Source organism: Sorex fumeus, unplaced genomic scaffold, assembly GCF_029834395.1.
Source record: "Sorex fumeus unplaced genomic scaffold, SorFum_2.1 ptg000128l, whole genome shotgun sequence".
In the NCBI taxonomy this organism is placed as follows: Eukaryota; Metazoa; Chordata; class Mammalia; order Eulipotyphla; family Soricidae; genus Sorex; species Sorex fumeus.
The window spans coordinates 23,990,420-24,017,115 of record NW_026606185.1 but is presented as its reverse complement, the minus strand read 5'-3'; the positions used below and the strand labels follow the sequence as shown (position 1 = coordinate 24,017,115).

General features: G+C 39.2%; 1 protein-coding gene across 1 annotated transcript; it reads left to right on the top strand.

Annotated features, from left to right (window-relative positions):
- The first annotated feature begins 868 nt into the window (after window positions 1-868).
- On the top strand, window positions 869-26,093 carry CLUL1 (clusterin like 1). Its single transcript, XM_056138442.1, has 7 exons — window positions 869-974; window positions 2,078-2,226; window positions 8,414-8,581; window positions 11,277-11,709; window positions 16,359-16,496; window positions 21,993-22,207; window positions 25,905-26,093. Exons 1-7 carry the CDS (start codon window positions 869-871, stop codon window positions 26,091-26,093), a joined length of 1,398 nt encoding a protein of 465 aa, XP_055994417.1.
- The last annotated feature ends 603 nt before the right edge of the window (window positions 26,094-26,696 follow it).

The following is a 26,696-nucleotide window of genomic DNA, read 5'->3' as shown; positions in this document are numbered from 1 at the left end:
ATAATTATATTTTCAAAGTCTTTATTTGGTAGAAAGGTAATGTTAATTAAAATGGTTGATGTATGCATTGTATATAGATACATGGATTAAATTTATACTACAGATTTTATTGTTATATTTAAAAGATATTCTAAATGTTCAATAAAGAAGTGGTTTTTTTCAAAACAGCAAATGTATGAAAGATAATTATGTATCTCTCCCTTTGCAAGAAATTCAGATAACATAACTTATTTTACAGATTTCACTTTATTGAGACATGTTATTATTTAATTTTTTCTGAGTGAAGTTTAAGCATTTGCACTTGAAGTGTTTGTAACTGATGCATATGAGATTAAAATTAAATTCGGAGAAAATCCACCATCTGAGAAGGAAAAACTGTAACTGCTGAATATTGATATATCTGGATGCATTTTATAAAAAAAAGTATGAGGAAAATGTATGAGACTGCTTTTACATTCAAATAAAATGTAAGTAGTGAATCACCTGAGGATTCAGAAATTTTCAGAGAAAAAATCTCTAATATATTTTAATTAATTCTGTGTTTGGAACTGAAGTAAAGTTTATATTCCATGTGACTGTGATCCATACTATTCACTGCCTTAAATGTCAAGTATTTCAGATGATCACCTTATTTAACTGTCATGAAGAATGTAAACAAAATGAGAACTTGGGTTGTCTTTTTTCTAAATTTATAGTCCAGGTTTCCTATGTCCTCAGCATATTAGCGTAAATTGTCTAAAGTCATAAGGAAAATTTGACAGAAAAATGCTTTGGATCGCCATGTGTTTCCAATTGATGCCTACAGAAACTAACCTAATGAAAAGCATCAGATGCAGGTTTATTTTTCCTTTGCAGAAACAGCAGGAACATGAAGCCACCACTCTTGTTATTTATTGTGCATCTGCTGTGGTTGAAAGACTGTCACTGTGCACCTCCTTGGAAGGACAAGACTGAGGTCCAGGGAAACCTGAAGGGTTTGTTTGGTTTCCTTATCTGTGCCACGTCCTGTTTGCATGTTTGCATGTCCTACTGGCATGTCCTGTGATTTACAGTTGAGAGATAATCGTATTCATTATGGCTCTCTAGTTCCGTGCTGAGACCTTCTCTCAGCTTTTTTACCAAATAGACATGACGCCAAACATCTGGATAAAAATAGAAAATTCTAGTTGAGTATCTGAGACCGTTCACAAACCCAGATGTTTGCTATCGTGTAGATAGAACTTGCCAATTTTTGGACTGCTTTTCTTAGTTTCATCCAGATGTTTGGTGTCATCTAAGCACAGTTTTAATGAACAGTGAAATTCTTTTCTAGCATTTAAAAACTTTAAACAATTAAAGTAATCTGTGCTTTAGTGAAACTGGATTATAATGGCATCGAATCTGGTTGGTCTGTGCTTATTAACTTGTGACCTTGGCTGGATAATCTATACTTGGACTCCCTAACACTTAGAAAAATAGCTTGTTAAAATGAAGCCTGTTTGAGATCTATTATTATATTTGGAAATAAGAGTAAGTGACTTAGGAGTCACATGGGCTACTGTGAAGAGAATGGCCAAAGAAGAAAGATTTTACAACCACAAAAGGCTTATTAAAGGTGCGTTAGAGATGTTCAGTGGGTTACTAAGAAATCTTGCGTTATGAGATATTTTCTAGATTTGATGCCTCTTGGGAAGGTAATTGAAGCTGAAAGAAAGGGAAATTGTTCACTGTTTGAGGTTCCCAGTTGGGCATTTAGTACAAATTGTTTATGAATAAAATTTGAACTGTTCTCTAATATAAACACACTTGGGTCTTAAGTTAAGGGGGTAAAGGCAAGATAAATGAAAACAGGCTTGCAGAAAATGACAAGAATGATGCTAAACAAACCTGACTTGCCCAGGATTTCAGAAGTGAGGAGCAGAAGGAATTCTCCATGTGGCAGCTGACAGCTAATTCCTTATGATTTGCTTTTAGAGTGAGATGCTAAAAAGGAACAAGTAAATGTCTATTTAGGGGACATGAAAAACTGGTGAACTCATTGAATTGTGTACTGTCTCTGATGAGATTTCAAAGAAATATACTGCAACATATCTCTTAGATTCTTCCAAAACAGAGAAGAAAAATATAGATGAAGAGGTGAAGAAAGCTTTGATTGGTATTAAGCAAATGAAAATCATGATGGAAAGAAGAAGGGAGGAACACAGCAATCTAATGAAAACACTGAAGAAATGCAAGGAAGAAAAGCAGGTAGGGTCATTGAAAAGAATCTGTTCTTAAACACAGCCGATAAACATTGTATTTGTTAGTGCTGTTAGTGAATTACTTATTTTCCCTGTTATTCTGGACAGAAAACTCATAAATGTAAGGAATGTGGGAAAGCCTTTAACAGGTGCTCACTTCTAACTGTGCATGAGAAAATTCATTCCGGAAAGAAACTTTAACAATGTAAAGAATGTAGGAAAGCCTTTCAAGGTGCTCAGTCCTATTGGACAAGAGAGAATTCATTCCAGAGAGAAACCTTACCAGTGTAAACAATGTAAAAAAGCCTGTAGCAGACTCTCAAAGCTCATGCTATATGAGACAGTTCATTCTGGAGAGAGACCTTACAAATGTAAGCAATGTGTCAAATCCTTTAGTCATGTCTCATACCTAAATGAACATCAAAGATAAAAAAAAAATTTAAAAAAAAAGATTTTCTGGGGAGCAGTCCATTTGCAGAAAAAGTTTGAAGGCAATTTCAAATTTCTTTAAAGAGCGACTTTCTTGTAGAATAGACTCTAGAGGTCTCTAAACTTAGAAAATCTGGGATTTATCTCTATTTGGGAAATGCTGCTTCCTTTAAAATGTTTTATCCTTACTCCCTCCTGAATTAGGTTATAAAGTCAAAAGCGCTCAGGGAGATTTTAGCTAGATCGGTATTTCCCAAAGTTTCTGATCCCTTATCCCTATTATTAAAACATTTAAAAATTCACTTTAATATACATGTTTATTTATAAATTAGGTGCATAAATTGTTACCACCCTTATCTCATTACACAAAATATACTTAGTTTATCACTAGTTTGAATGGATGTGAGTCAATGTTTCCATTTATTTTGATATTTTTTATTTTTAACTGGCTTGCCAGATCTACTTGAATCATTATATTTTCACTTCACCATGAAGCCAATAAAGAGTCACTCTTTATTAAATGAAATTGACAGTTCTGCCATTTGCTTCTTGTCTACCTGAGCTTTATTATTCATGTTTTTTAAATTGCTCTTAATGTGCTTAATTGTTTTTCCCAAAAAAATGTTAAGCCTCCTGTCTGTTTAGTGAAGGTTAGTTAGTTTAGTTAAAACTAGACAATAACACCCATCTTTTACCTCTTAAATAACAATTCTTTGTGACTGGATGCAAGAGAACAAAGAAAGAGGGAGTTGCTAAGTCTTCTGGAACGTGGAGGACCTTCCCACCCCCACCCCCACCCCCATTCTTCCAATGCCCCAGGTGTTCCCTTGCATGTAGCTACATGCAACAGTTTGACATAAGCACTGAAAGAAATATAATAATATATATGAAATAATATGTCAGCCTAACAAAGCCTTGCCCTCTCTCCTCTCTTTGACCTCTAATCAGGTTTTTCATTCAAATACCTTTCATGTTAATTCTCTAATTATTGGAGATCATCTCCAAATTTCCATGGAAGGTGTTAAAAATTGTTTATGTGTTAGAAAGTATAAAACTCACATTTCTAAATCCTAGATATACCATGGCTTGTATTTTAGTAACCTTGAGAATTAACATAACGGTCAAGATAATTAAAATATTTTTTAAATTATTTTTTTAGCTAGGGACATGGCTCAGTGATAGAACACATACACACATAAGAAAAACCTCAGGTTTGATCCCCAATATCAAAATCATTTTCCGACATTACAATAGCACAGCGGGTAGGGCGTTTGCCTTGCACGTAACTGATCTGGGTTCGATTCCTCCGTCCCTCTCGGGGAGACTGGCAAGCTACCGAGAGTATCTTGCCCTCAAGGCAGAGCCTGGCAAGCTCCCCATGGCGTATTTGATATGCCAAAACCAGTAACAAGTCTCACAATGGAGACGTTACTAGTGCCTGCTTGAGCAAATCGATGAACAATGGGAGGACGGTGCTACAGTGCTACCCTTAAATCAAAGAAGAAGTCAAAACTGTAACAAACATCATTTTGGGTGATATAATTTTTCAACCTTGAGTATAAGTTTGTTTCTAAGTTTTTTTTCTTTTCTTTTTTTTGGAGGGGGCAGTTAGGGTGGAGGCATTTGGGCTACTCCTAGAAGTGCTCAGGAACTACACCTGTCTCTGTGCTGAAGGGTCACTCCTGGCAGTACTCCGGAGACCAGGTGCGGTACTGGGGATTAAACCAGGGAAGCAGCATGTAAGGCAAGAACCGTGGTCCCTATATTCTCTCCATGACTCTATTTTCATGTTTAAGAAGGCCTGGGTACTAGCAAAATACACATAACGTAAAGCTGCCATCCTCACCATGTTTTCTCTGTACCATTCAAATAGCATGTGCCCCATCCCCAGAATTCTGTCCATCCTGCAAAAGTGAAACTCTATGCCCTTTTCACCTTTCTACAAGTTTTATTCTTTATCTCTCCTCTTCCTTCTGTTGATGCTGTGGTTGACATAGCCTGGGATCTCACTGGACACTTGGTTGTGGCACTTGTCCATAGTTGTCCATCAGGTTGCTGTGCTCAGTCACGCAGCCTTGATGATTGCCAGAGCACACTTTAGTTGTGCTGCTCGCTTACTTGCTCACCAGAAAGGTCGCACTCCAGGCCACAGTGCTCACACCTTTTTAGTTCAGTGTTTGCTAGGGGGTTGCACCCTTTAGTTGTGGTACGTGCACACATGAGACTGTGGTGCAGCTGTGCCGAGCATCACCATTGGCAGAGCTGCTATGACCTCTGGCTGGGCGCATGTAGGAGGTACCAGGGATCAAACGCATGACCTCAAGTTGGTGAGGCAGGTGTTTTTAGCCGCCTGAGCCATCAGCTGCTTCCACAGTCAATTTTTCAATGAAAACAACTAGGAGTTTTGATAAGTCCTCCTGAGACCTGAACCTAAAGACCTATACAGTCAGAGGCCACTGAATCCCATAACCACTGGAATTCTCTTCGCTTCCAAGCTCAGTGGGCTCTGAGTGTCCATAAGCAAATGGGACAGAGCTTTGGGACAGGCTGAACCCAAAGTCTATCACCAGTGAGTTGATGCCATGGTTGGGGTTCCTACAAAGGAAAGAAGACTGCTAGCAGCTTCAAGTTTTGCTCCCATTGGGAGCTCCCATTACTATCAAACAACTGGGGGGAAATAATATTTGGTTCCTGGTGAGGAAACAGCAGAAGGCTTTGGAGCTGGGTTTCTTCCTGGTGGGCTTGTGAGGTTAGAGGTCTGGGGATAATAACAAAATATATCATTGACAGGTCATTCACAGACACATTCTCACATTCTAACAGCTAACTGACAGCTCTCCAGCTAAGTAAATGGAGGCTTAGGATGGTGATCAATGATTAAGCCCTGGAATGAGCAATAGGGGGAAAAGAGGTGGAACTGTAGCTATGGGACCAGTGACTTTCCCAGGCCTCCTGACAAGCCATGGAGGTACCACTAGGAAAAGAAAGCAGCAGCCTGGGCAGGCTCATGCAAGCACTAACTTCAGTTGTAGCTCTGAAGAATCCTGGGAACTTGAAGACTTCATTTTTGCTTAAAGCCTGCTTCTTGTGTAGAGTCACTGCGAGCCAGAGCCATAGTATAGCAGGTAGGGTGAATACCTTGCAGGTGGCCAACCCAGATTCTATCCCAGGCCCCTCATATGGTCTCCTGAGCCCTTTCAGGAGTGATTCCTAAGATCAAAGCCAGGAGTAATGTCTGAACAAAGCTGGGAGTGGCCCCCAAACCAAAACAAAGTCATTGAGTTTTACTCAAGGATTGGATACTCCATTAACAAATTTATCTGGAAAAAAAAAAGGAGGGCTCCTAGGTTTAATCAGTTCAAAGCATTCTCAGCAGTCAAGGGCTAAAGTGAACACATGAGCTTTTTAAAGTGTTATTTTAAACAGACCATCATCAACTTCTTTTAATTCTTTTTTAAAATTAAGAAAAAAAAAGAAGAAAAACTTGTTGAACCTGAGTCTCCATCCTGAAATTATTTTAAACATTGAATAAAACCTACTTTAGACAAGTTAAGGATTGGCATCTGGGGAATGAGCACTACCAGTGTCCCAGCATAGAGCTCTGTCTAAAGTCAGGTGACCTACATCATCAACCTAACCTTTCCCCATTAATACCTAGTTAGCCATCTGGAACTTAAGGGGGAACCCTAGCAAGGTTAAAGTGATTTACCTGCCCTCACCACCCCCCCCCCAGCCACATACAGGTTTATAGGATTTTGATCAACTGCAAAATACAGGTATAGAGTCCTAAATATGGACATTTTCAGCTGACAGCACATTTAAGAGAAACAAAAGGAGAGGACGGATCATTCCAGAACTTCAGGACTTCATTTGTGGCAACACTGAACCCCCCAGACTTGGGACATGTGATTTCATAAATGGTTTTTATTATGTTGGCAAAGTGCTGACGGAAGCTTTTGAGGTGAATCTTATTGTTTATCCTTCTTGATAAAGAGAACAATGAGACCCAGAGATGTGGCTAATTTGCCCAGGAATATACAATATGTATAGTTTGAAATTGGAAGTAATGGGATTTGGATTTATGGTAGCACTGTTACTGTTTTTGTCACATTGAATACTCCACGAGGAGCTTGCCAGGCTCTGCCGTGTGGGCAGGATACTCTCGGTAGCTTGCTGGGCTCTCCGAGAGGGATGGAGGAATCGAACCTGGGTCGGCCACATGCAAGGCAAATGCCTACCTGCTGAGCAATGCCTAAATATTTCAACCTGGCACTGAAGGAGAATCCTGGCAGGTGTTGTTGCCTGAGAGTGAAGCCAACTTTCTTGAGAAGATGTAGGCTTCAAGATTGCTCTAAAAGCCCATGGATATAAGAAACTTTTGGGGGGGGTCACATGGTGCATTTGGCCAACTGGGGTCCTGCCAGGTTTCTTATGTGGGACATAACAAATGCCACCTGGCTTGGCCCAGAACTCTGCCCCGAAGACAGCAGAAAAATAAGCCCTTCAGAGGAAAGGAAGATTTTTCAGAGCTCTGGGAGTTCTTTGGGCTTGTCAGGAATGGAAGATTTCTTTTTCTTCCAGTTAGAGAAGAGAAAGAATCACAATAAGCTAATAATGGGTCCAGAAACTGCTCTTTCCTGTGCTTAAAGGAAGCACTTAAAGGAAGGCTCCACCACCTGACTACTGCGGGCAGGTAGACCATCTCCCCAAACTGCATCCCAGGCATGAGAGGAATTGGTCTCAGATGTCCAAAGGCTGGCATGGGAGTCAGAAAGGGGTGCAAGCCCAGCAGGGAGCTCGGCAGGCAGGACTAAGAAGGGTCTTGGTCCAGGTGTTACTGTGCTGGGCTCCTCACCACCGAGTGGGGCCCGACCAAGGACAGCAGACACCACAAGGGGGCATACTCGAGTAAGGACCAGAATGAAAAAGATAGCAAAAGAGAATTGAGACTTGAGAAGAACACTTTCATTCAGTGTTTAAGAAGATAAAAAAAATTAAAGGAAGCATAAGTGAAAATGTACTTTGATACCTTTATAGTACTTAAAACCTGTTTTCTACATCCTCCAAAGACTAGTTATGAAGACAAATGAGATCATAGTCATTCTCCCAAAGGAGGGACCCTGGGCACCCCTCCATTGCTGTGGTTCACAACAATCTAGCACGATGCCCGAACCACAGTAACCATTGGATAGACACTAGCTGAACAAACGAGTGAATAAACAAATGGACCTAATTTTCACAACAGAGATTCTTTGATATCTTTTCCTAATCAAACACAATAAATTTGGGTAGGCCTACCACCCTGAAGAAGGAATGAAGGGGCTTGAAAAAGGGATAAAAATAGTTTATAATATTCACTTTTTGTTTGTTTGGGGGGGTCACATCCTGTACTACTCAGGGACTACTCTCAGCTCTGTGCTCAGGGGACCTAGCAGAGCCAGGACTGAACTTGGGCCTTCTGCATGCAAAGCACGTGCACCAGCCTAATGAGTCATCTCTCCTGAACTGCACATTTTGGGGAGAGTGAGGGGTGGTGGGGGGAGTCTTTTTGTCTTCCTAGTGCTGGGAGCTAACTGGGCTCTGACCAACAGGGTCCTGTGATTTCCTGACATGCTCTCTAACTCTTTAGCTCTCTCCTCATCAGTCCACATGCACCTTTTTTGCATGCACATTCAACATACACATGTTTAGTTCTGGGTGAAATCAAGTAAGGTATATGGAGTCATGAAGTGGAAATACAATGTTTGTTTATCATTTTAAATTAGGAAGCATTAAAACTTATGAATGAAGTTCAGAAACATCTGAAACAAGAAGAAAACCTATGCCAGGTATCTTTGGCATCTTCCTGGAATGAAAGCAAATCTTGCCTGGAAAGTAACCGCATGAGATTGTATACAACTTGCCAACCTACTTGGTCCTCTGTGAGAAATACGGTATGGGGAAAATAGAACTCAAGACTTCACAGTTATGGTACCTTCTTCAACCTTTTAAAATGCTAAATGTATGGGACCAGAGAGATAGTATAGGGTTAAGATATATATAAATATACACCTTATGTGCCATGATTGTGGTCAACCCTAGCCCATCCTCAGTACCATGCAGTCTCCAAAGCATCACCAGGAATGGTGCTGGAGGCCTCCAAGCACCACCAGGATGACCCAGGTTATTCCCACACCACACGACCCAAGCAGCATCACATCTTTGTGCCCTTGCATTGAACCACAGCCCAATTTGTTGAGAATGCCTTGGAGAGGCCTCCAGGCCCCCGATAACTGCTTGGGAGGTCACACAAATACTAATTTTCATTTTATTTTGAAAGGTAGCCATACTCAGCACTTAGAACTATTCCTACTCAGAACTACTCCTGACTTTGTGCTCATCAGTGATACCTTGCAGTGCTTGGGGAACCATATATGGTGATGGGGATTCAACCTAGGGGATTCAACCATGCAAGGCAAGGGCTTAACTCTTGTACGATCTTTTCACCACTATTCATCTCATTTTTTAAATTACACTTTAGGTAACATAGTTATAATAGCATTAAATTTATGATATTGCTGAAATTTTGCCATACCCCACCAACACCAAAATGCCTGAGACCCTCCATCACTGTCCCTATTATTAGTGTAGAGATGCCTGGTTTTCTATTGGGCTTTTGTTAGCTAGAATCAAATACTCATGCTGATATATGTATCATTTGTGTTCATATGATTTTTAGCAGGTTGGGACAACCATTCAGTCTTTGTCTCTCCCTTTTATAAGGCTATGTACCTCCCTCAGAAAACCTGGGCTCCTTCCACCCTCTATTTGTTTTTGGTGAACATGTTCCACACTATATTGTAAGCTCTTTGAGGGCAGGGATCATTTCTTGGGTTCATTTAAGTATTTCTATTACCCAATAAATATTTGTTGAATTGTTTCTGAATGATAGCATCATCATCTCTGATCTCAACACACTTTATTTTTTTGCCTGAAGACCAAACATATGAACATATGTCTCCTAAATCTCTCAACAAGCTTACATATAACTCTCACGTGCACATGTGTGTGGACACAAATACTCGTGTTCAGGTGTCCTTTAGCACTATCCATAATGTGTCACAGGACTGGCATGATTGCTTATTTTTTTGTCTCCTTTGGCTATCACCTGGCAGAGGAAATCACAGAGGGTGGTGACCTAACTAGGAGGAGCTATTCGCTATATCAGACTCTAAGTTTATTGGCCTGAGTTTTACAACCTCGTCAAGATGTGAGCTGAATGGAATGAAATTTCCCTCTCTGTAGTCAAGAATGCGCTGGGTTTGACAGTGCTGTGCTCACTGTGGAGGGAGCATTCCCAGGATAATTCCTCTGCTGAGTTAATTTGCCTACAGTGGTTGGCTGCTTCTGCTGTATTTGTAAAGACACCATCCCTGTGTGACATATCAGAATAGGGATTAATGAATGCTTACTGAAATTCAAAGGTTTCTATGTCTACCATTTATGTGACCTTATGAAATTTCCTTACGAAAATTTCTTTAGGCTTCAAGATTTATCTTTCTGGAAAATTTAGATATATAAAGAATCTGTTAGGAGAGACAGGATTAATCCAGATTGTAAAAGGCATGAATCCTAAAATGTTCTTTGAACAACTTGGAATGCTATACAGTTTTATTCTACAGTTGATAACTCTCAGAGTAACCATATCTCTACTGTATCATAACCAGGAGGTCATGTCAGGATTCTTATCATTACCAGCATAGCATATCATGGAAGCTATGTTCTGGCATGAACTCGAGTCACACAGGTGATTCAACATATGGAGACTACTTGAAAATGTTCTCCCACTGGAGGGAAATTGTAAAAATAAAGCCTTATTCCTTTAACTTTAGCCAAGAAGGGTTTGGATCATTGTTAATATGTAAACTCCCTAAGTCACCTGTTTAATTGTATAAAGATACATATAGTTCAATGTGAATGTGTTGATGTTTTCTTTTGAGTGGATTAATTTGTGTGATTAGAAAGAGAAGAGCATAAACATATTAATGGAATTCTACTGAAGGAAAAAAACAAGACATTAAAACATAGGTTAAAGGAAAGATCCTTTATATATTGGAAATTCTCTAAGGTACTCTTCTGGCCTTAGTACTGCTAGCCTTTAAGTACTTCAAGTTGTGTTGTGAACAATATTTTTAAGTGGTCTTTGGTTGACAAATAAACAGGAAGAAATTTAAAATTTCATTTCCATAGTCAAAATAATGTACAAGAGTGTTAATAATTTAAGTAAATTTTTTTTCAGCGTTAATAAGTTCTATAGCACAGCGGGTAGGGCGTTCGCCTTACAAGCGGCCAACATGGCCGACCCGAGTTCAATTCCTCCGCCCCTCTCGGAGAGCCCGGCAAGCTACCGAGAGTATTTGATATGCCAGACACAGTAACAATAAAGTCTCCAATGGAGACGTTACTGGGCCCGCTCGAGCAAATCGACGATCAACGGGAGGGCCTTTACCTTTTTACCTTTTTTTTTTTTTTTTTCAGAATTATGCTTAACTCTGAACGACTTCTATAAGTTTATTTTTAAATTTTCGGATAAGAAATGGTACAGAAAGAAAATAAATATTCCATTTCTATCTCCCTCCCACCCCACAGATTGGACATTTTTTAAGAAAGATATATCAATATCTATTTCCCTTTCAAGAATATAATGAGAAAGATCATCTGGTTGATGAAAATCTCATTGAAGAAGATGTTCACCTGACCCAAATAGAAAACGTGTTCAATCAATTGACAGTGGATGTGAGATTTCTTTTTAACAGAAGTTATAATGTCTTCAAACAAATGCAGCAAGAATTTGACCAAGCCTTTCAATCATATTTCATGTCAGATACAGACCTAATTGAGCCTTACTTTTTTACAGCTTTTCCCAAAGAGTCAGTGGAAACACTAGATCTTGTGCAAAGTTGGGACATTCTCAACTTCTTCCAGATAGTTTATAATTTCACTCTCTCTATTTATCAAAGTGTCAGTGAAACAATTACCGAGACATTGCATGCAATAGAGGATTTACCAAAACCAGACAATGGCAAGTATTAAGATTGTTTTTACTTAGATGTCTATACTAAAGTCAAGTTTTGTTTAGCTTTGGAAATTTTGGAAATTTCTAGACCATTGTGTACTTTTTCTGAGTGACATTATGAATAATCAAAGTTTTAGAGCCTCTTGGAAGCAACTATATAGTGTGCCAAACACCATTTTATCCCTCTTTTAACATTATCAAGACATTTGTGAGATTGTTCTCTCTTTTTAAAGCAAATTTTCAAAGTTTTTGGAAGAGAAAATATAATTAAGTGAAAACTTTAGGAAACCAAGGTATTGGGAAAACTTTATGGAAGAAAGTTTTCTTTTGTGAAAACTCCCACAGATGAAGATCGATCCTGTTTTAACCCCATGGAATTTCTTTGAAGTCAGTCAATGTTTTTCAACTTTCATTTAAAAATAAATCTAGTGTCACATACATCATATTACTCAGAGCCCTCCAACCTTGGCATCACTAATGTAAGTCCTCAAAATCATAACATAATACACAAAATTCATTTCTTTGGATTTATCTCTTATTTTCCACCAGGACAAGTGAAAGTTGCTTACTTCTAAAATGTAAAAAAGGGGGGGGGGGTTGGGGGTAGAGGAGGGCTCCTCTAATTTAATCTAAAATAGTCAAACCTACAGAAGTAGAGAATACAATGGTGGTTCCCAGGAGTTGAAGGGAGGGGAATATGGAGTGGTGTTGGCCCAAGAGTACAAAGTTTCAGTAATGCTGCAGGAATGGATCCTGAAGATTGACTGTACAGATATTGTCTGTAGTCAACGATACTGCTTTGTGACTTAAAATGTTGCTAAGATGCATTTATTACCATGATATTTAATACCATGTTAAATATTCTTGTCAATAATAATGACATAATAACATAGTGATGATGATGATGATGGTCATGCAGGAGGACGCTTTCAGAGGTGAGGATTGGTTTATGCCTTAGATTATGGCATCTCAAAACTCTTCAAGTTGTATATAGTAGTTATGTACAGATTCGCAGGGATGGGACAGGACACTTAGGCCACATCTGGAGGTGGTCAGAGACTATTTCTGGCTCTATGATTGGAAGTGACCTCTGACAGTGCTCAGGAGACCATACACGGTGCCAGGGGGCTGATCCAGGACATTACAAGGAAAATGTCTAACCCCCTGTACTCTCTCTGGCACTAGATACAGATTTTTCAAATGTCACTGGCAATATCTGAATCAAATTCTGGACAATTGCAACAACATTGCATAACTGGCCTCTGTACAGGAGGGGCTTACCTCACACATAAGAAACGAAAGCCAGGAAATCATGCATTATATCCTTCCTGTTCCATTGTTCCATGAGTTTTCATTACTGGAACTGTTGTTGGATTCTATTTCAGGGGCTGATGGGCGTTTTTTGTAAGTCAGGTGTTTGGTATCACCAAGCATTCAGGAAAAGTATCAGGACACCAACTAAACTAAACTAAACTAAGCTAAGTACATCAATCTGCGGTAATATGGAATAATTTTTCTCTTGACCTCTTAAGCAAACATCAACAGTCCTAGAATAAAACTCAGAATGTATTCTTTAAAACAAAAATGTGTCGTTTCCCCCCACCCTGGCCCCTGATCTAGTCTATCTTTTATGTTGTATAGCAAAGTTCCATATAAGTAGAAATCTAAGTGATTTTCCAAATGCAACTGCAGGTTCCCCCTCATTCGCATACCATGGGACCAGTCTCTCCCCCAAGTGATCAGGGTCTCTTCCCTGCTCCTACATATTGATAACCTGAACAAATGTCCAGAACATTCATTAGAGAACAATTATTCTTACCACCTGGAAAGTAAAATGAGAAGGAGTAAAGAAAAAGAAAGTAAAGTAGCAAGATCAGGGGCCAGAGATAAACCACAGTGGGTAAGGTACATGCCTTGCACCTCGCTGACACAGGTTTTATCACTTAGCATCCCATATGGTCTCCCAAGACCCACCAATATTAATTTCGGAGTGCAGAGCTAGGATAACCCCTGAGCATTGCCAGGTATGACCCCAAAACAAAAGTAGCAAGATCAAGGGATCAGAGAGATAGTTCAAACGTTAAGGAGCTTTCCTTGCATGCTGCTGACCTGCATGACAATCCCCAGCATGACAAGTAGTCTTCTGAGTACTGCCAGGAGTGATCCCTGAGCACAGCCAGGTATGGCCCCCAAACTAAAAATAAATAAAAATAAAGTAACAAGACTTGGAACCAACTAGATAGTACAAGGGTTAAGGTGCTTGCTTAGCATTCTGACAACCCTGGTTGGGTCCCTGGCAACTTGTATGGTCTTTCAATTACTGAGAAGGGTCACTCCTGAGCACAGAGATGAAAAGAGGCTCATATGGCCCCAAAACCAAAAATGAAATAAAGTAACAAGATTATATACCTTCTCCTCAGGGGCTCAGATGTAGTATGGAGCAGAAATAAGTTCTACAAAACTTTCCTATAGAAAGTTTTTGTGTCTACAGGGGCAAAAGAACTAAATCTTCAGGGAATTGGCAAAGATGCTTTCTAGACAACAAAAGAGATGGTTGCCTGACATGTCAAGTATTAAAAAATGCTCCATGGGCTCTTTATACAATCTACTTCACAATTTATCTCGAAATGAAAAGCTTTGTTTTTAAACTTTGAGGATAAATATAAAAATGATCAGGTTATGCACTGCAATAAATTTTTCCTTTGTGAAATAGTTGGAAACTGTCAACTTTCAATTACATATGCTGCTTCTGTACATAATCATTTTTTAATAAATTCTTAGTTCTCACAGACCAAAAAAAAATACTATTCTCAAATTTTGGTTGCTTTAAGTATTTTCCAAAATCTCTGATCCACTGTTCATAAGTATATAAGTATATGTATGAAAGCAAAAAGAAAAATAACAAAACAAATGCTTGCTGCTCAGATTAGAAATGAACATCTCCAATACCTCTAATATGCTTCCCAATTATTCCCAGTAACTGTGATGTATTTCCCAATTATTATCTTAAAAATTAGGGCCAGAGTGATAGTACAATGAGTAAGGTGCTTGCCTTATTAGGCATCCAACTCAAGTTCAATCTCTGGCACCCCATGTGATCCCCTGAGTCACACCAGGAGTGATCCCTGGGCTCAGAGTCAGGAGTAACTCCTGAGCACCTTCAAATATGGCCCAAAAAGAAACAAAAAATTTAAAATACTAAAAAAATTCTTTCCATTTTTGGGTCAGACTCAGAGGTGCTCAGGGATAACTCCTGGCTCTGTGCTCAGGGTCACTCATGGTTGCTCAGGGACTCATATGTGCTGCCAGTTATATAACCTAGGTCAGTTGTATGTAAGACAAGTGCCCTTAATTCCTGTATATAATTTTTTTCTTTTTCTTTTCTGGGGGAAAGGGGCAGGTGCTTTGGGCACATTGGACTGTGCTCAGGGCTACTCCTGGCTTATGCACACAAGGACCACTCCTGGCAATGCTTGGGGACCATATAGGGTGCCTGGGATGGAACTCAGGTCAACCACTTGCAAAGCAAGCACCCCACCTGCTGTACTATCTCTCTGACCCCTTTAGCACTATAGCACTGTCCTCCCGTTCATCAATTTGCTCGAGCGGGCACCAGTAACATCTCCATTGTGAGACTTGTTGCTACTGCTTTTGGCATATCAAATACGCCACGGGGAGCTTGCCAGGCTCTGCCGCTTGGGTGAGATACTCTCAGTAACTTTCTGGGCTCTCTGAGAGGGGCAGAGGAATCGAACCCGGGTTGGCTGCATGCAAGGCAAACGCCCTACCTGCTATGCTATCGCTCCATCCCTATTGCTCTGACCCCTACAATTTTTAAGTAGAGAAGTCAAAAGAGAAAAGTGACTTAAATCCCCTGCTTAGTTTATTAAATTGACATTAAAAATAATAATAAAAATAAAACACATTTAAAATAATTTAAATTTCCTTCCACCTCATCAAATCTTTCTCCCAAAGGCTATTATCAACAATCCCTCATGATTCCTCACATGAAATAAAGGTAAAGGCCCTCCCGTTGATCGTCGATTTGCTCGAGCGGGCCCAGTAACGTCTCCATTGGAGACTTTGTTGTTACTGTGTCTGGCATATCGAATACTCTCGGTAGCTTGCCGGGCTCTCCGAGAGGGGTGGAGGAATCGAACTCGGGTCGGCCATGTTGGCCGCTTGTAAGGCGAACGCCCTACCTGCTGTGCTATCGCTCCAGACATGAAATAAATTATATTAAATATGTTAACAAAATATATTAAAAATATATTAACCATTCTGGGGTGTGCACTAAAAATGAAGAGTAATAACCACAGTAATGAGAAGACTGGACTTCCCCAAATAGATATTTGTGCAGTATTTCCTAGATGACAGCACATTTGCCTTGCACACAGCTGACCCAGGTTCGATTCCTCCGTCCCTCTCCGAGAGCTGGGCAAGCTACTGAGTATCCCGCCCACATGGCAGAGCCTGGAAAGCTACCCTGGAGTTTTGGATATCCCAAAAACAGTAACAACAAGTCTCACAATGGAGACGTTACTGGTGCCAACTCCAGCAAATAAACGAACAACGGGAGAACAGTGCTACAGTGCTACATTCCTCTAACGTGAGACTCTAGTGACACTAATGGGCAAGTGCTGTGTTACATGCAGACTCCGACTATCGAAACCTGAATTCGAAGAGCTGGTCAATGCCAGAGAAAGAACTCTGTGGGCAACTTGGCCTGAATGTGTCAGAATGTTTCGAGTTTCATACAAGATGCCCAGAATATCAGAATTACATATGCAAAGGTAAATAATTATTATTTTCTTATGGGTTTCAATAGCATTCTGGTCAGTTTTCCAAATCTCATGTTTATAACGATCCTGGGTTCATTTGTTTTTCTTCAGCACTTTTTTTTGGTATGTTCGTTTCCATATAGTGGTACTCCATGTAGCACTGTAACACTCTCATTGTTCATCGATTTGATGGAGCGGGCACCAGTAACGTCTCCATTGTGAGACTCGTTGTTACTGTTTTTGGCATATCCAATACAGCACGGGTAGCTTGCCAGGCTTTGCTGTGAAAAAGCTTGTGGGGCTCTTCAAGAGGGGTGGAGGAATTGAACCTGCGTTGGTCGCATGCAAGGCAAATGCCCTACCCGCTGTGCTATCACTCCAGCCTGGTATTCCATGTAGATTTATAAATTTTTTTATTAGTTTTAATTTGCACACAACATTCTATCTGTTTAAGGTGTTTAATAAAATGACTTGATATTTAAGATGTGAAATAGTAATCGCAATAAATCTAGTCATATCACTATAATCTACACTCTTTTTTTTGATGCTACACACTTTTAAATATTCCTTATAAAAGTTACACTTTTTATCTATGAACTCTTAATATCTTAGCAATTTTAAACTATGCAATGCTGAATTATTAACTCAATATATTTTTATTTTATAACTAAACTTATATTCTCATTAGATGTTTGTACCTTTTGGCTTTCACTCACTTCCTACCCCCTACCTCTGGCAACCACCAATCTGTTCTCTGTATCTTTGAGTTCCTTTTATTCATTTATTTATTTTTCTTTGGGGGCTGCACCTGACTTACTACTGACATCTGCTTTACAATTACTCCTGGTAGTGTTCAAGGGACCACATGGGGTATTAAGGATTGAACCAGAGTCAGCTGTGTACTAGACAAGCACCTTAAACACAATCCTATCTCTCCAGCCCCTTTGAGCTCGTTTTTGTTTAGTTCTCAGATTCCATATATAAGTGAGATCCTGTGGTATTTGTCTTTCTCTATCTGACTCATTTCACCAAGCAGAATCCCTGAAGATCTCCCAGGTTGTCAAAAATTGCAAGATTTCTTCTTTCTTAAGACTGAATAATATTCCACTGACTATAGGTAGACAGGCAGGTAGTAGGTCTACAGATCGAAGATAGGGAGGTAAACAGGTAGGGAAGCAGGAGGGCATCTATACATTTTCTTTACCCATTCATCCACTGGAGGACATTTAGATTGTTCCCTGTGTTGCAATGAACATGGGGATGCAGGAATCTTTCCAAATGGCTGTTTTTGTTTGTTTGTTTTCTTCAGATAAATACCCAGAAGGATTGCAGGCTTATGAGATAATTCAGTTTTATTTTTAAATTATTGAAATAACTGGCCTACAAGACTTTTAAAAAAAATTTAGGGACCTCCATACTGTTATACTGAAGGCATCCATTTACATTTGCCACCATATTAATTTTAAGTCTTTCCATTTAATATTTAAGTCCTTGATAATTTTTTCCAAAGATGTTTTTTCAGTGTCTAAGTCTTGCACTTCTTTTTAATGTATCATTCATAGGCATCTTGTTCTTTCTGAGGTAATCACAAATAGAATTGTTTTCTTCATTTTTGGTCTGCTATTGGTGTATAAAAACACTTGACTTTTCTCTGTTACGTATCTTGTTTTCTGTGACCTTTCTGAACCCTTCATTCACTTTAAGGTGTGTGTGTTCCTTAGTGTCTTCTGTAGACAAGAACACGTCTTCTATGAATAGAAACTTTTACTTTTCTGTGTTATTATGTTTTGTGTGAATCTTCACCTTTATTCTAGGAAACTCTTTTTCCTGGTAGTATAAGCTGAAAGTGTAAGTGGATGTCTTTGAAAGAATTCTTCCTGTATTTATACCCTACTGGAGAAATACTAGAGAGCAGCGGGTCACCTCTTTCATTCTCACCCTAGTTTGGGGTTGATGTGAAGAGATTCAAAGACGAAATGTTGAGTTGTTTCTTGGGATACCAATAAAATAGCCATTTCAGGAAATTTCAGTCTTAAGGAAAAGGTAGCACTTTACCTACTTTTATTCATGTTTAAGCTATTTTTGTAAATTATTTATGATTGTTTTAAAATTTTTTTTGCAGTCTCATCTTTGAGACTGATCTCATAGGTGTAGGCAGTGATGGTGGGTATGGTCACTGCCTTTGAAGTTAGTGTGTTCATGTATTCAAGTGTTCAAGCCACTGCTAATACCATGCAGGAAAACCCAATTTTCCTTTTTTTGTTGGTTTATGGGCCACACCTTTTACTGCTCAGGGATCACTCCTGTAGGTGTTCAGGTAACCAGATAAGTGGCCAGGGATCAAACTGGGGTCAGTTGGGTGCAAGGCAAGTGTCTTAACCCCTGTTACATCTCTCTAGCCACGATTTTCCATTTTAAAATTGGGACTTGGGAGCTGTTCCAGCTTTGCTGTATAACTTCCCTTTGTGGAGTGTGGAAATTTATACTCTGGGGACCTCTTAGAAGAGGTTATGTTTAGTCAAACTTGAGTTTATGCAACGACTGGCAAAAGTTTTGGGTATTTATAAGAGCTGATATCAAATTAAATGGCTCGTACACAGCAAAATAAACTACCACAAAAAATACGAATTGGGAGAAGATATTTTCACATAATACATCTGACAAGAGGTTTATATCCAAAAAATATAAAGAATTCACACAACTTTACAATAAGAAAAATAAGAAATGCAGTTTTTAAATTGGCAAAAGACCTAGAAGGATGTGCCTCCAAAGAAAACATACAGTTGGCCCACAGACACATGAACAAACACTCACCATCACTTATTATTAGAGAAATGCAAAGAAAAACCACAGTGCAATATCACTTCACACTAGGGAGAATGGCCTATATCCAACAGACTGGAAACAGGAAGTGTTGGTGAGGCTGTGGAGATAAAGACAACACAGGAGCATGGTTGGTGGGGATGTAAATTGGTGCATCTCTATGGAAAACTCTAAGGATATTCCTTATAAAACATAAAAATGGACCTGGGGAGATAATTCAAAGTGCTTGAATACATGAATCACAAGCAGGTGGTCCAGGTTCAATCCCTGCAACACACTACTAAGCATCTCTGGAAACAACATCTAAGCAGTGAGTCAAGAGAAGCTCCCAGCACTATCAGGTATGGGCAAAACTGAAACAAGACAGTGAAAACTAAGATAAATAAACGGAGACTACTTATGATCTAGTAATACCATCCCCAAGGATTCATCTGAAGAACACGAAAACCTAACTTAAAAGGATGATCGTAAGAGCTTTGTTCACAATAGTCAAAGCACGAACTCAACCTAGCTGCTCATCAATAGATGACTAACTAAAAGAATCTGTGACATATTATTCAATATAATACCACTGAAAAAGAGAAAACAGTGTCCAATGGCACTATCTGGGGAAAAATGATCAGATCTAGAGTTCATTATACTAAATGGAATTAGTAAAGAACTGAAGGACAAATTGTTTTGTCCAATGTTTTGCTCATATGTGGAATATGATTAAAAATGCAAACAAACTTGTAAAATAACACCAACAAAACTAACCCCTGGGTTTTGTGAAATGATATGGTTCCAGAGGGAACCAGAGGTTCACAGAGAGAAAGGGAAGGGTCACATGGGATGAGGGAGTAAAGAATCATTTTGGTAGTGGCAATGGTGACAACCACACACATATATACAAATATGAAGCTAAATCCCTAAAATCCCATCATATTAGATGGATATTCAACCCCTGATCATCAAACTGTATGTAAAAGTTTTCATTTTCAATCATTTTTCAAATTGCTTTTTTCAAACTTTAAATACATCTGAAACATTGAGTTAATCTTTTTGTTTTATTTTGTTTTGCAGTGCTCAGGGATTACTTCTGGCTCTGCACTCAGGAATTACTCCTGGCAGTACTCAGGAGTAATTGATGCCAGGTATCAAACCCTTATTCAAGACAAGTGCCTTGCCCTTGTACTATAATTCTGGCCTCGGGGATAGTCATTTTAATAAATACAAAGTAAAAGAAATGTAGAATATTTTCTTGCCCAAGATACAACGGAAATCAGAACAGCTTACTTAAAACTAAAAAAAAAAAAATTCTGGGGCAGGTGATAGCTCAGTGGTATAGCATATGCAGCTCTGAAGTTCTTAAGAAGAAATTCAAAAAACATTCATATCACCTTTCAAATGTTCCCTAACTCTTGCTTTTTTTGAAACTCCCTTTGTTTCAAATGTCTTCTCAAAATCATTTCTCAAATATTTGTATGTCATTGCAATATTGCAACTACTGTTTATCGGGTAAGTATTCTTTTGAATACTTACTCCCTCATCCCATGTGACCCTTCCCTTTCTCTCTGTGAATCTCTGGTTCCCTCTGGAACCATATCATTTCACAAAACCCAGGGGTTAGTTTTGTTGGTGTTATTTTTTCTTTTCCTATCTACATGTCAGAAAGAAGTGGTAAACTGATGCTTAAGACCTGTGGTAGTCACCTGGTCTCTGGCTGGTGGGTTTCCCATTCCAATTTTTCTGAAGGATTTTTTAAGTAAAATCAAAAGACAGTTTAGAATATGTGGTCTTTCCATCTGTTTTGTCTTGTGGCCACACTCAGTGTTTACTCAGAGTTTACTCAGAGTTTACTCCTGGCTTTGTGTTAGGGATTACTCCTGGCTCTTTGCTCGGGGATCATTCCTGGTAGTGCTCAGTAGACCATATGTGAATTGAACCAGAGCTAACCACTCACAAGGCAAGTGCCTTGCCCATTATTCTATCTCTCAGGCCTGAGTGTGTGGTCTTTTCCCACAGCTGTCTCTTATGATCCCAAATGGCAGATAGCCACTTCCATAATCTTTGGATAATATTTACACGTCATCAAGCTGTTCACAAGCACAGCTATGTAAATTCCAATAACGCTGTCTCAGTTCACAAGAGTTGTTTTGCAGTAATAACAGAGTACTGCAGAATCTCAACAGCTTGGGAGTACAAAGGGTTCTTTCTGACTCTCCCACTTGTCAGTTACAGTTGCGGGAAGGCTCTGATACACATCTCAGGATCACAGAGATTCCAGCATATGGAGAAAACTAGTTCCACTGTCAGTGGGAAGGGGATTTGAAAGGCTTCCTGCAAGAAGTGAGACTCATCACGTTCAAAATGGCAGTGCTCAACTTCAAGATGACAGGGAATGACAATCATGTCACATATATCCTGAAAGAGGAGAACCAGAGTATCAGCCAGCTGCCCCAGAGGACAGAAAAGAAGGAGAGGGGAAGTGAAAAAGTAACATATTCTACATCTGTTATGTATGGAAGCCCTGTAAAGAATGCCATTTTAGTGTTATTTTATTCAAGTCCATTTTACCTACTTGAAAACTTCCATAAGGTCAGAAGGCTGAAAATAGAAAGTGTTAAGGATGGGTATAAGTTCACATTACTCAACTATAATTTCACAGAATTCTTTTCTCTATCGTGTTACTTTCTTCTTTACTAGAGTGTCCTGATGTACCCGAACTGCACAAAAGAGTACATGAGGCACTTAAATTGGTCAATATATCCAACCAGCAATATGCCCAAATCCTCCAGATGACCCAACGTCACCTTGATGATACCACATATCTGATGGCAAGAATGGAAGAACACTTTGGCTGGGTGACTGAACTGGCTAAGCAGACCCCCAAAACTGAGAACATCTTCAGTTCAATGAAGGTAAGGCCAAGAGTCAAGGACAGAGGTGGAGATTACATGTCTATGTCTCTACATGGATTTTCTGTTAATTTATTAATTTTATCTGAATTTTCAAATTTTCAAAACTCAGATTATTCACCTTTCCACTGTGATTGTATTCTAGGATGTGTCATAAGTGATTAGTCTAGGATACAAAAAGAGAACATTGTACAGCACTGAGTTTTCAGTGGGTTTTTTTGGGGGGGGTTAATTTTACTTATTTATTTTTAGTTTGTTTGGTTTTGGTTTCTTGGGCTACACTCAGTGATGGTTAGGGGAACTACAAGATCAGTGCTCAGAAATGGGGGACAGAGTGATAATATATCGGGTAGGGTGCGTGCCTTGCATGCATCCAATGCATCCCAGGTTTGATTCTCAGCATCCCATTTGGTCCCCGAGCACCACCAGGAGTAATTTCTGAGTGCAGAGACAGGAATATTCCCTGAACATTGCCTGTGTGGCTCCAAACCCTGAGTGTCACCAGTGTGGCCCCAAGCCCTCCCCTCACAAAAAAAGAATGCGTACACTGTGCTGGAAGTGTTTGGGGGACCATGTAGTGCTAGGTATCACACCTGGACCTCCTGCATGCAAGCATCAGCTTTCTCTCTGATACTTGTTCTCAGTTCTCAATACAATTAACAGTTAGAAATTAAATATAATTATAGACTAGCCCTACACATAAAAACAGGTTACCAACATAAGCCATACTTATACCGGTTCCTCCACAATCAATAACTGCTTTTGTGGAACATCAAACAATGAATGAATTTCTTTCTGGAGCTCTCATGCCCTAGACACATATTATGCTAATACAGAAATATACCTAACTAGTGATTCCTATACATGTTTGTATTGGTGGGCTCCTAAAAAGACCTGGATACAGAAATCTTTGAGCAGAGTGATCAAGATACAACATTCACATAGCAAGTAATTTGGTACCTTGCCCATAATTCTGCAGAGACCTCCACCAAGTCTGTCTGCTTCCTGGAGCCTTCTCCAGAGGATTACCCTGGTTCATTTAGCTGCAGAGCTTCCTGCAGCCTCTATTAGGGGCTAGAGGTGACTGAGGCTCTTCTTCACCTTCCTCTCCCTTTTCTTGATCTTGCTTGCCTTATTCCCTTAAAATTTCAACTTGATGGCACCCCTTAAAAAACAGGTGCCAGAATTCTATGCTTTATTCTAGGGATTCTGAACAAAAATATTCTGAACTTAGTGTTTTACTCTTTCAAACCAAAAATTTGTGGCTCTCGTCTGGTTTGAGAAACAAATTTAGAGAGTTGAAATAGGCATGTTTGAAATACGAATAAATAAAAATCCAGGATGAGATAGAATAAAAATATTAAAATGCAGATTTTAATTATCTTTTGTATGTCATAAAACTTTCACTTCCATTATATGTGCACACAATTATGTATGTGTATATATGTATTAGACATGTACTAAGTTATTATGTAAAGTTTATTTGTAACTGTAGAGCACTTCAAAGGTTCTGAAAATGATTCTCCGGTGTCTACTGATTTTGATTCTTTTATTCATATCATAACCTAGGCAGGTAAAATAATTCAATGTATTTGATCAACCACACAAAACAGGCCTTTATTTAAGAATATCTAGTCCTAAAGAACAGAATGTTAAGAAAAAAACTGCCAGTGCTTTTAGCTTTATAATTATGGCCTTCTAAATATTCTTTAATCTAATGGATACAGTTTTTACTACATGTTCCAATTTGCTTCAATTCTATTGTTTGTGACACTAACAGGTTTTTCTGTTTTTTGGTTTTTTTTGCATTGGTAGTAAAGACACTTTTGTATAAACACCTCCATATTAAATAAAGTTACAGTGTCAAATTATATACTGTCACTGTCACTGTCCTCCCATTGTTCATCATTTGCTCAAGCAGGCCCAGTAACATCTCCATTGTGAGACTTTCTGTTACTGTGTTTGGCATATCAAATACATCATGGGTAGCTTGCCAGGCTTTGCCATGCGGGCGAGATATTCTCGGCAGCTGCCAGGCTCTCCAACAGGGGCAGAGGAATCGAACCCATGTCAGCCAGGTCGGTCTCATGCAAGGCAAACGCCCTACCCGCTGTGCTATTGCTCCAGCCTGTCAAATTATACATTTAAGAATAATCATTGGGGGCAAGCACAGTAGTACAGTAGGCGGAGTGCATGCCTTCCATACAGCTGAGCCAAGCTCAATCCCGAGCATCCTCTATGGTCCTTCAATCCCACCAGGAGTGATCCCTGACTGCAGAGCCAGTAGAAATCCTTAAGTACCACTAGGTGTGACCTCAAGACAAAATAGTCATCATTAAAAAGTACTCATTATGTGACAGGTAATGTTCAAGAACTTTTTATATATAATGGCATCATTTATTACTTCAATCATCCTGTAAGGTAACTATTATTATTTTCCAAAATTTTTCAGATGAAGCATGGAATAATTAAATAGCTTGTCTGGGGTCATTCAGCTAGTTAAAGGTAGAGGTGGGATTTCCAAGCAACATTTCTCTAGAATTGGTGAACTGAACCACTTTGCAGAAACGCCAATAAAAGTTATACTTCTCAAAGTGACTCTTATTCCAGCATATAAAAGAAAGTACAAAACCTTAAGACAGCAAACACTGAAGAAGAACCTTGTTTAAAAATATAAATTCTGTCAGGTTAAAAAAGACTCTGCCCTTGGGTTACGGTTACATGGGTTTCATTTAAGTGTACATAGATGACCCCTGAGCGCTGCCAAGAGTGATCCCTGAACACAGAACCAGGAGTAAACCCTGAGCATAGTCAGGGTGCCCCTTTATCCACCCCCCCAAAAATATGGAATTAGAAAATTACCCATTTTTGTCTTCATAATATTTTGCCTTCTTAAAAGGGGAAATTCATTGAAACACTTAAAGTTACATTAAGTTGCATGTCATTAAATCTCATTTAAATTATTTAAATCAAATGATATGAACTTGAGAAGAGAGCAATCAATCAACTTGCAATTTAGATAAACAGTTCTTAAAAAGTTCATATACATAACCACAAAAAGATAAATTTATGTGGTAGCACTTGACCAGTTCTGGAACAGGAAGCTGTGCTCACCAAAAATTCCATCTGCTCATACACTGTCAGCTTCCCTAGCAATTAAATCATGCCCTGTACCAAGTTTTGGCACAAACAACGTGATCAGGAATGACACTGGTTATGGGTTTACCCATCCCATTTCTTGGCTGTAGTTTCTGCATCCTGTAGCCATGAGACTGGGAACCTCTTACCAAGCAGGATCTCCATGACTTGCCTACTGTCTCTGTGACAGAGAGGCCTTCTAATGGGCACCTAACAAGAGCAAGGAGTTAGTTTTGGAGGCTGAGGCCACTGGAATATCTGGGCTAATTTGCTACCAAATTGCTGGAGCGATAGTACAGCAGGTTGGGTGCTTGAGTTGCCCATAGCCGACCCAGGTTTGATCCGTGACACCCCATACAGTCTCTGAGCAATGCTAGGAGTGATTCCTGAATGCAGAACCGGAAGTAAGTCCTGATGTCCAGTGTGTCCCCAAAACAAAACAAAAACACAAGTAATTTGCTACCAACTTTGCACAATCTAGCCTATACCATTATAGTATCAAATTAAGTGTGAATGTGCTCTTAAATTTAGTTTACTTATACTCTATAATTCTTTCTCTTAGATACCCCCATCTACCCATGAAGAAGACTTTTCCAAACAAGATGAAATGATGATGGACTTGAACATTCTTCCTTCCCTTAATTTCACACTACAGATCCCTCAGGAAGAAACTGCTGAAAGTTCTAACTTCATTAGTTATGTAATAACAAAAGCTCTACAGTATTTTGAAGAGCACTTTAAAGATCAGTAAGCATAAAAGCAAATCAGTAATGTGTTGCTGATACATATAGCAAATCATTCATAAAAGGAAGAAACAACAAAACCGGTTTTAAAATATTGGGGAAAAAATCTTTAGCTGCATTAATAATTGAAGACCCAAGAACTAAACTGATAGATATAGCATCTTTTGTGTATCAAATTTGAAAAATACAAAATCCTGTTAGTTGTCTGATGAGATGAGAATTTTTATAAATCATCTGAGGGAACATACATAGTTTTCACCTTTTAAAAAAACCTATTTGAGAGGCCAGAGCAATAGCACAGTAAATAGGGCATTTGCCTTGCAAGCAGCTGACCTGGGTTCGATCCCTGGCATCCCATATGGTCCCCTAAGCAGTGTCAGGAATAATTCAGGAATAATTCCTGATTGTGGAGCCAGGAGTAAGCCCTGAGCATCACTGGGTGTGATCCCCAAAGCCAAAATAAATTAATTAAATAAAACCTATTTGATAACCATAGTCGGACCCATAAATTTTCCTTTTTATGCAGGACTAGAGTGATAGTAGTGATAGTACAATGGGTAGGGTGTTTGTTGTACATACTGTGGAGCTGGATTCAGCCCCCCATACCTCCT

What these genes read in the sequence shown, in the direction of transcription:
- CLUL1 (XM_056138442.1), top strand. Translation starts at nt 869, where the DNA reads ATGAAGCCACCACTCTTGTTATTTATTGTGCATCTGCTGTGGTTGAAA. An exon ending in AATGCAAGGAAGAAAAGCAG is followed by an intron (nt 2,227 to 8,413) that starts GTAGGGTCATTG and finishes ATTTTAAATTAG; the next exon opens with GAAGCATTAAAACTTATGAA. An exon ending in ACATCTTCAGTTCAATGAAG is followed by an intron (nt 22,208 to 25,904) that starts GTAAGGCCAAGA and finishes TCTTTCTCTTAG; the next exon opens with ATACCCCCATCTACCCATGA.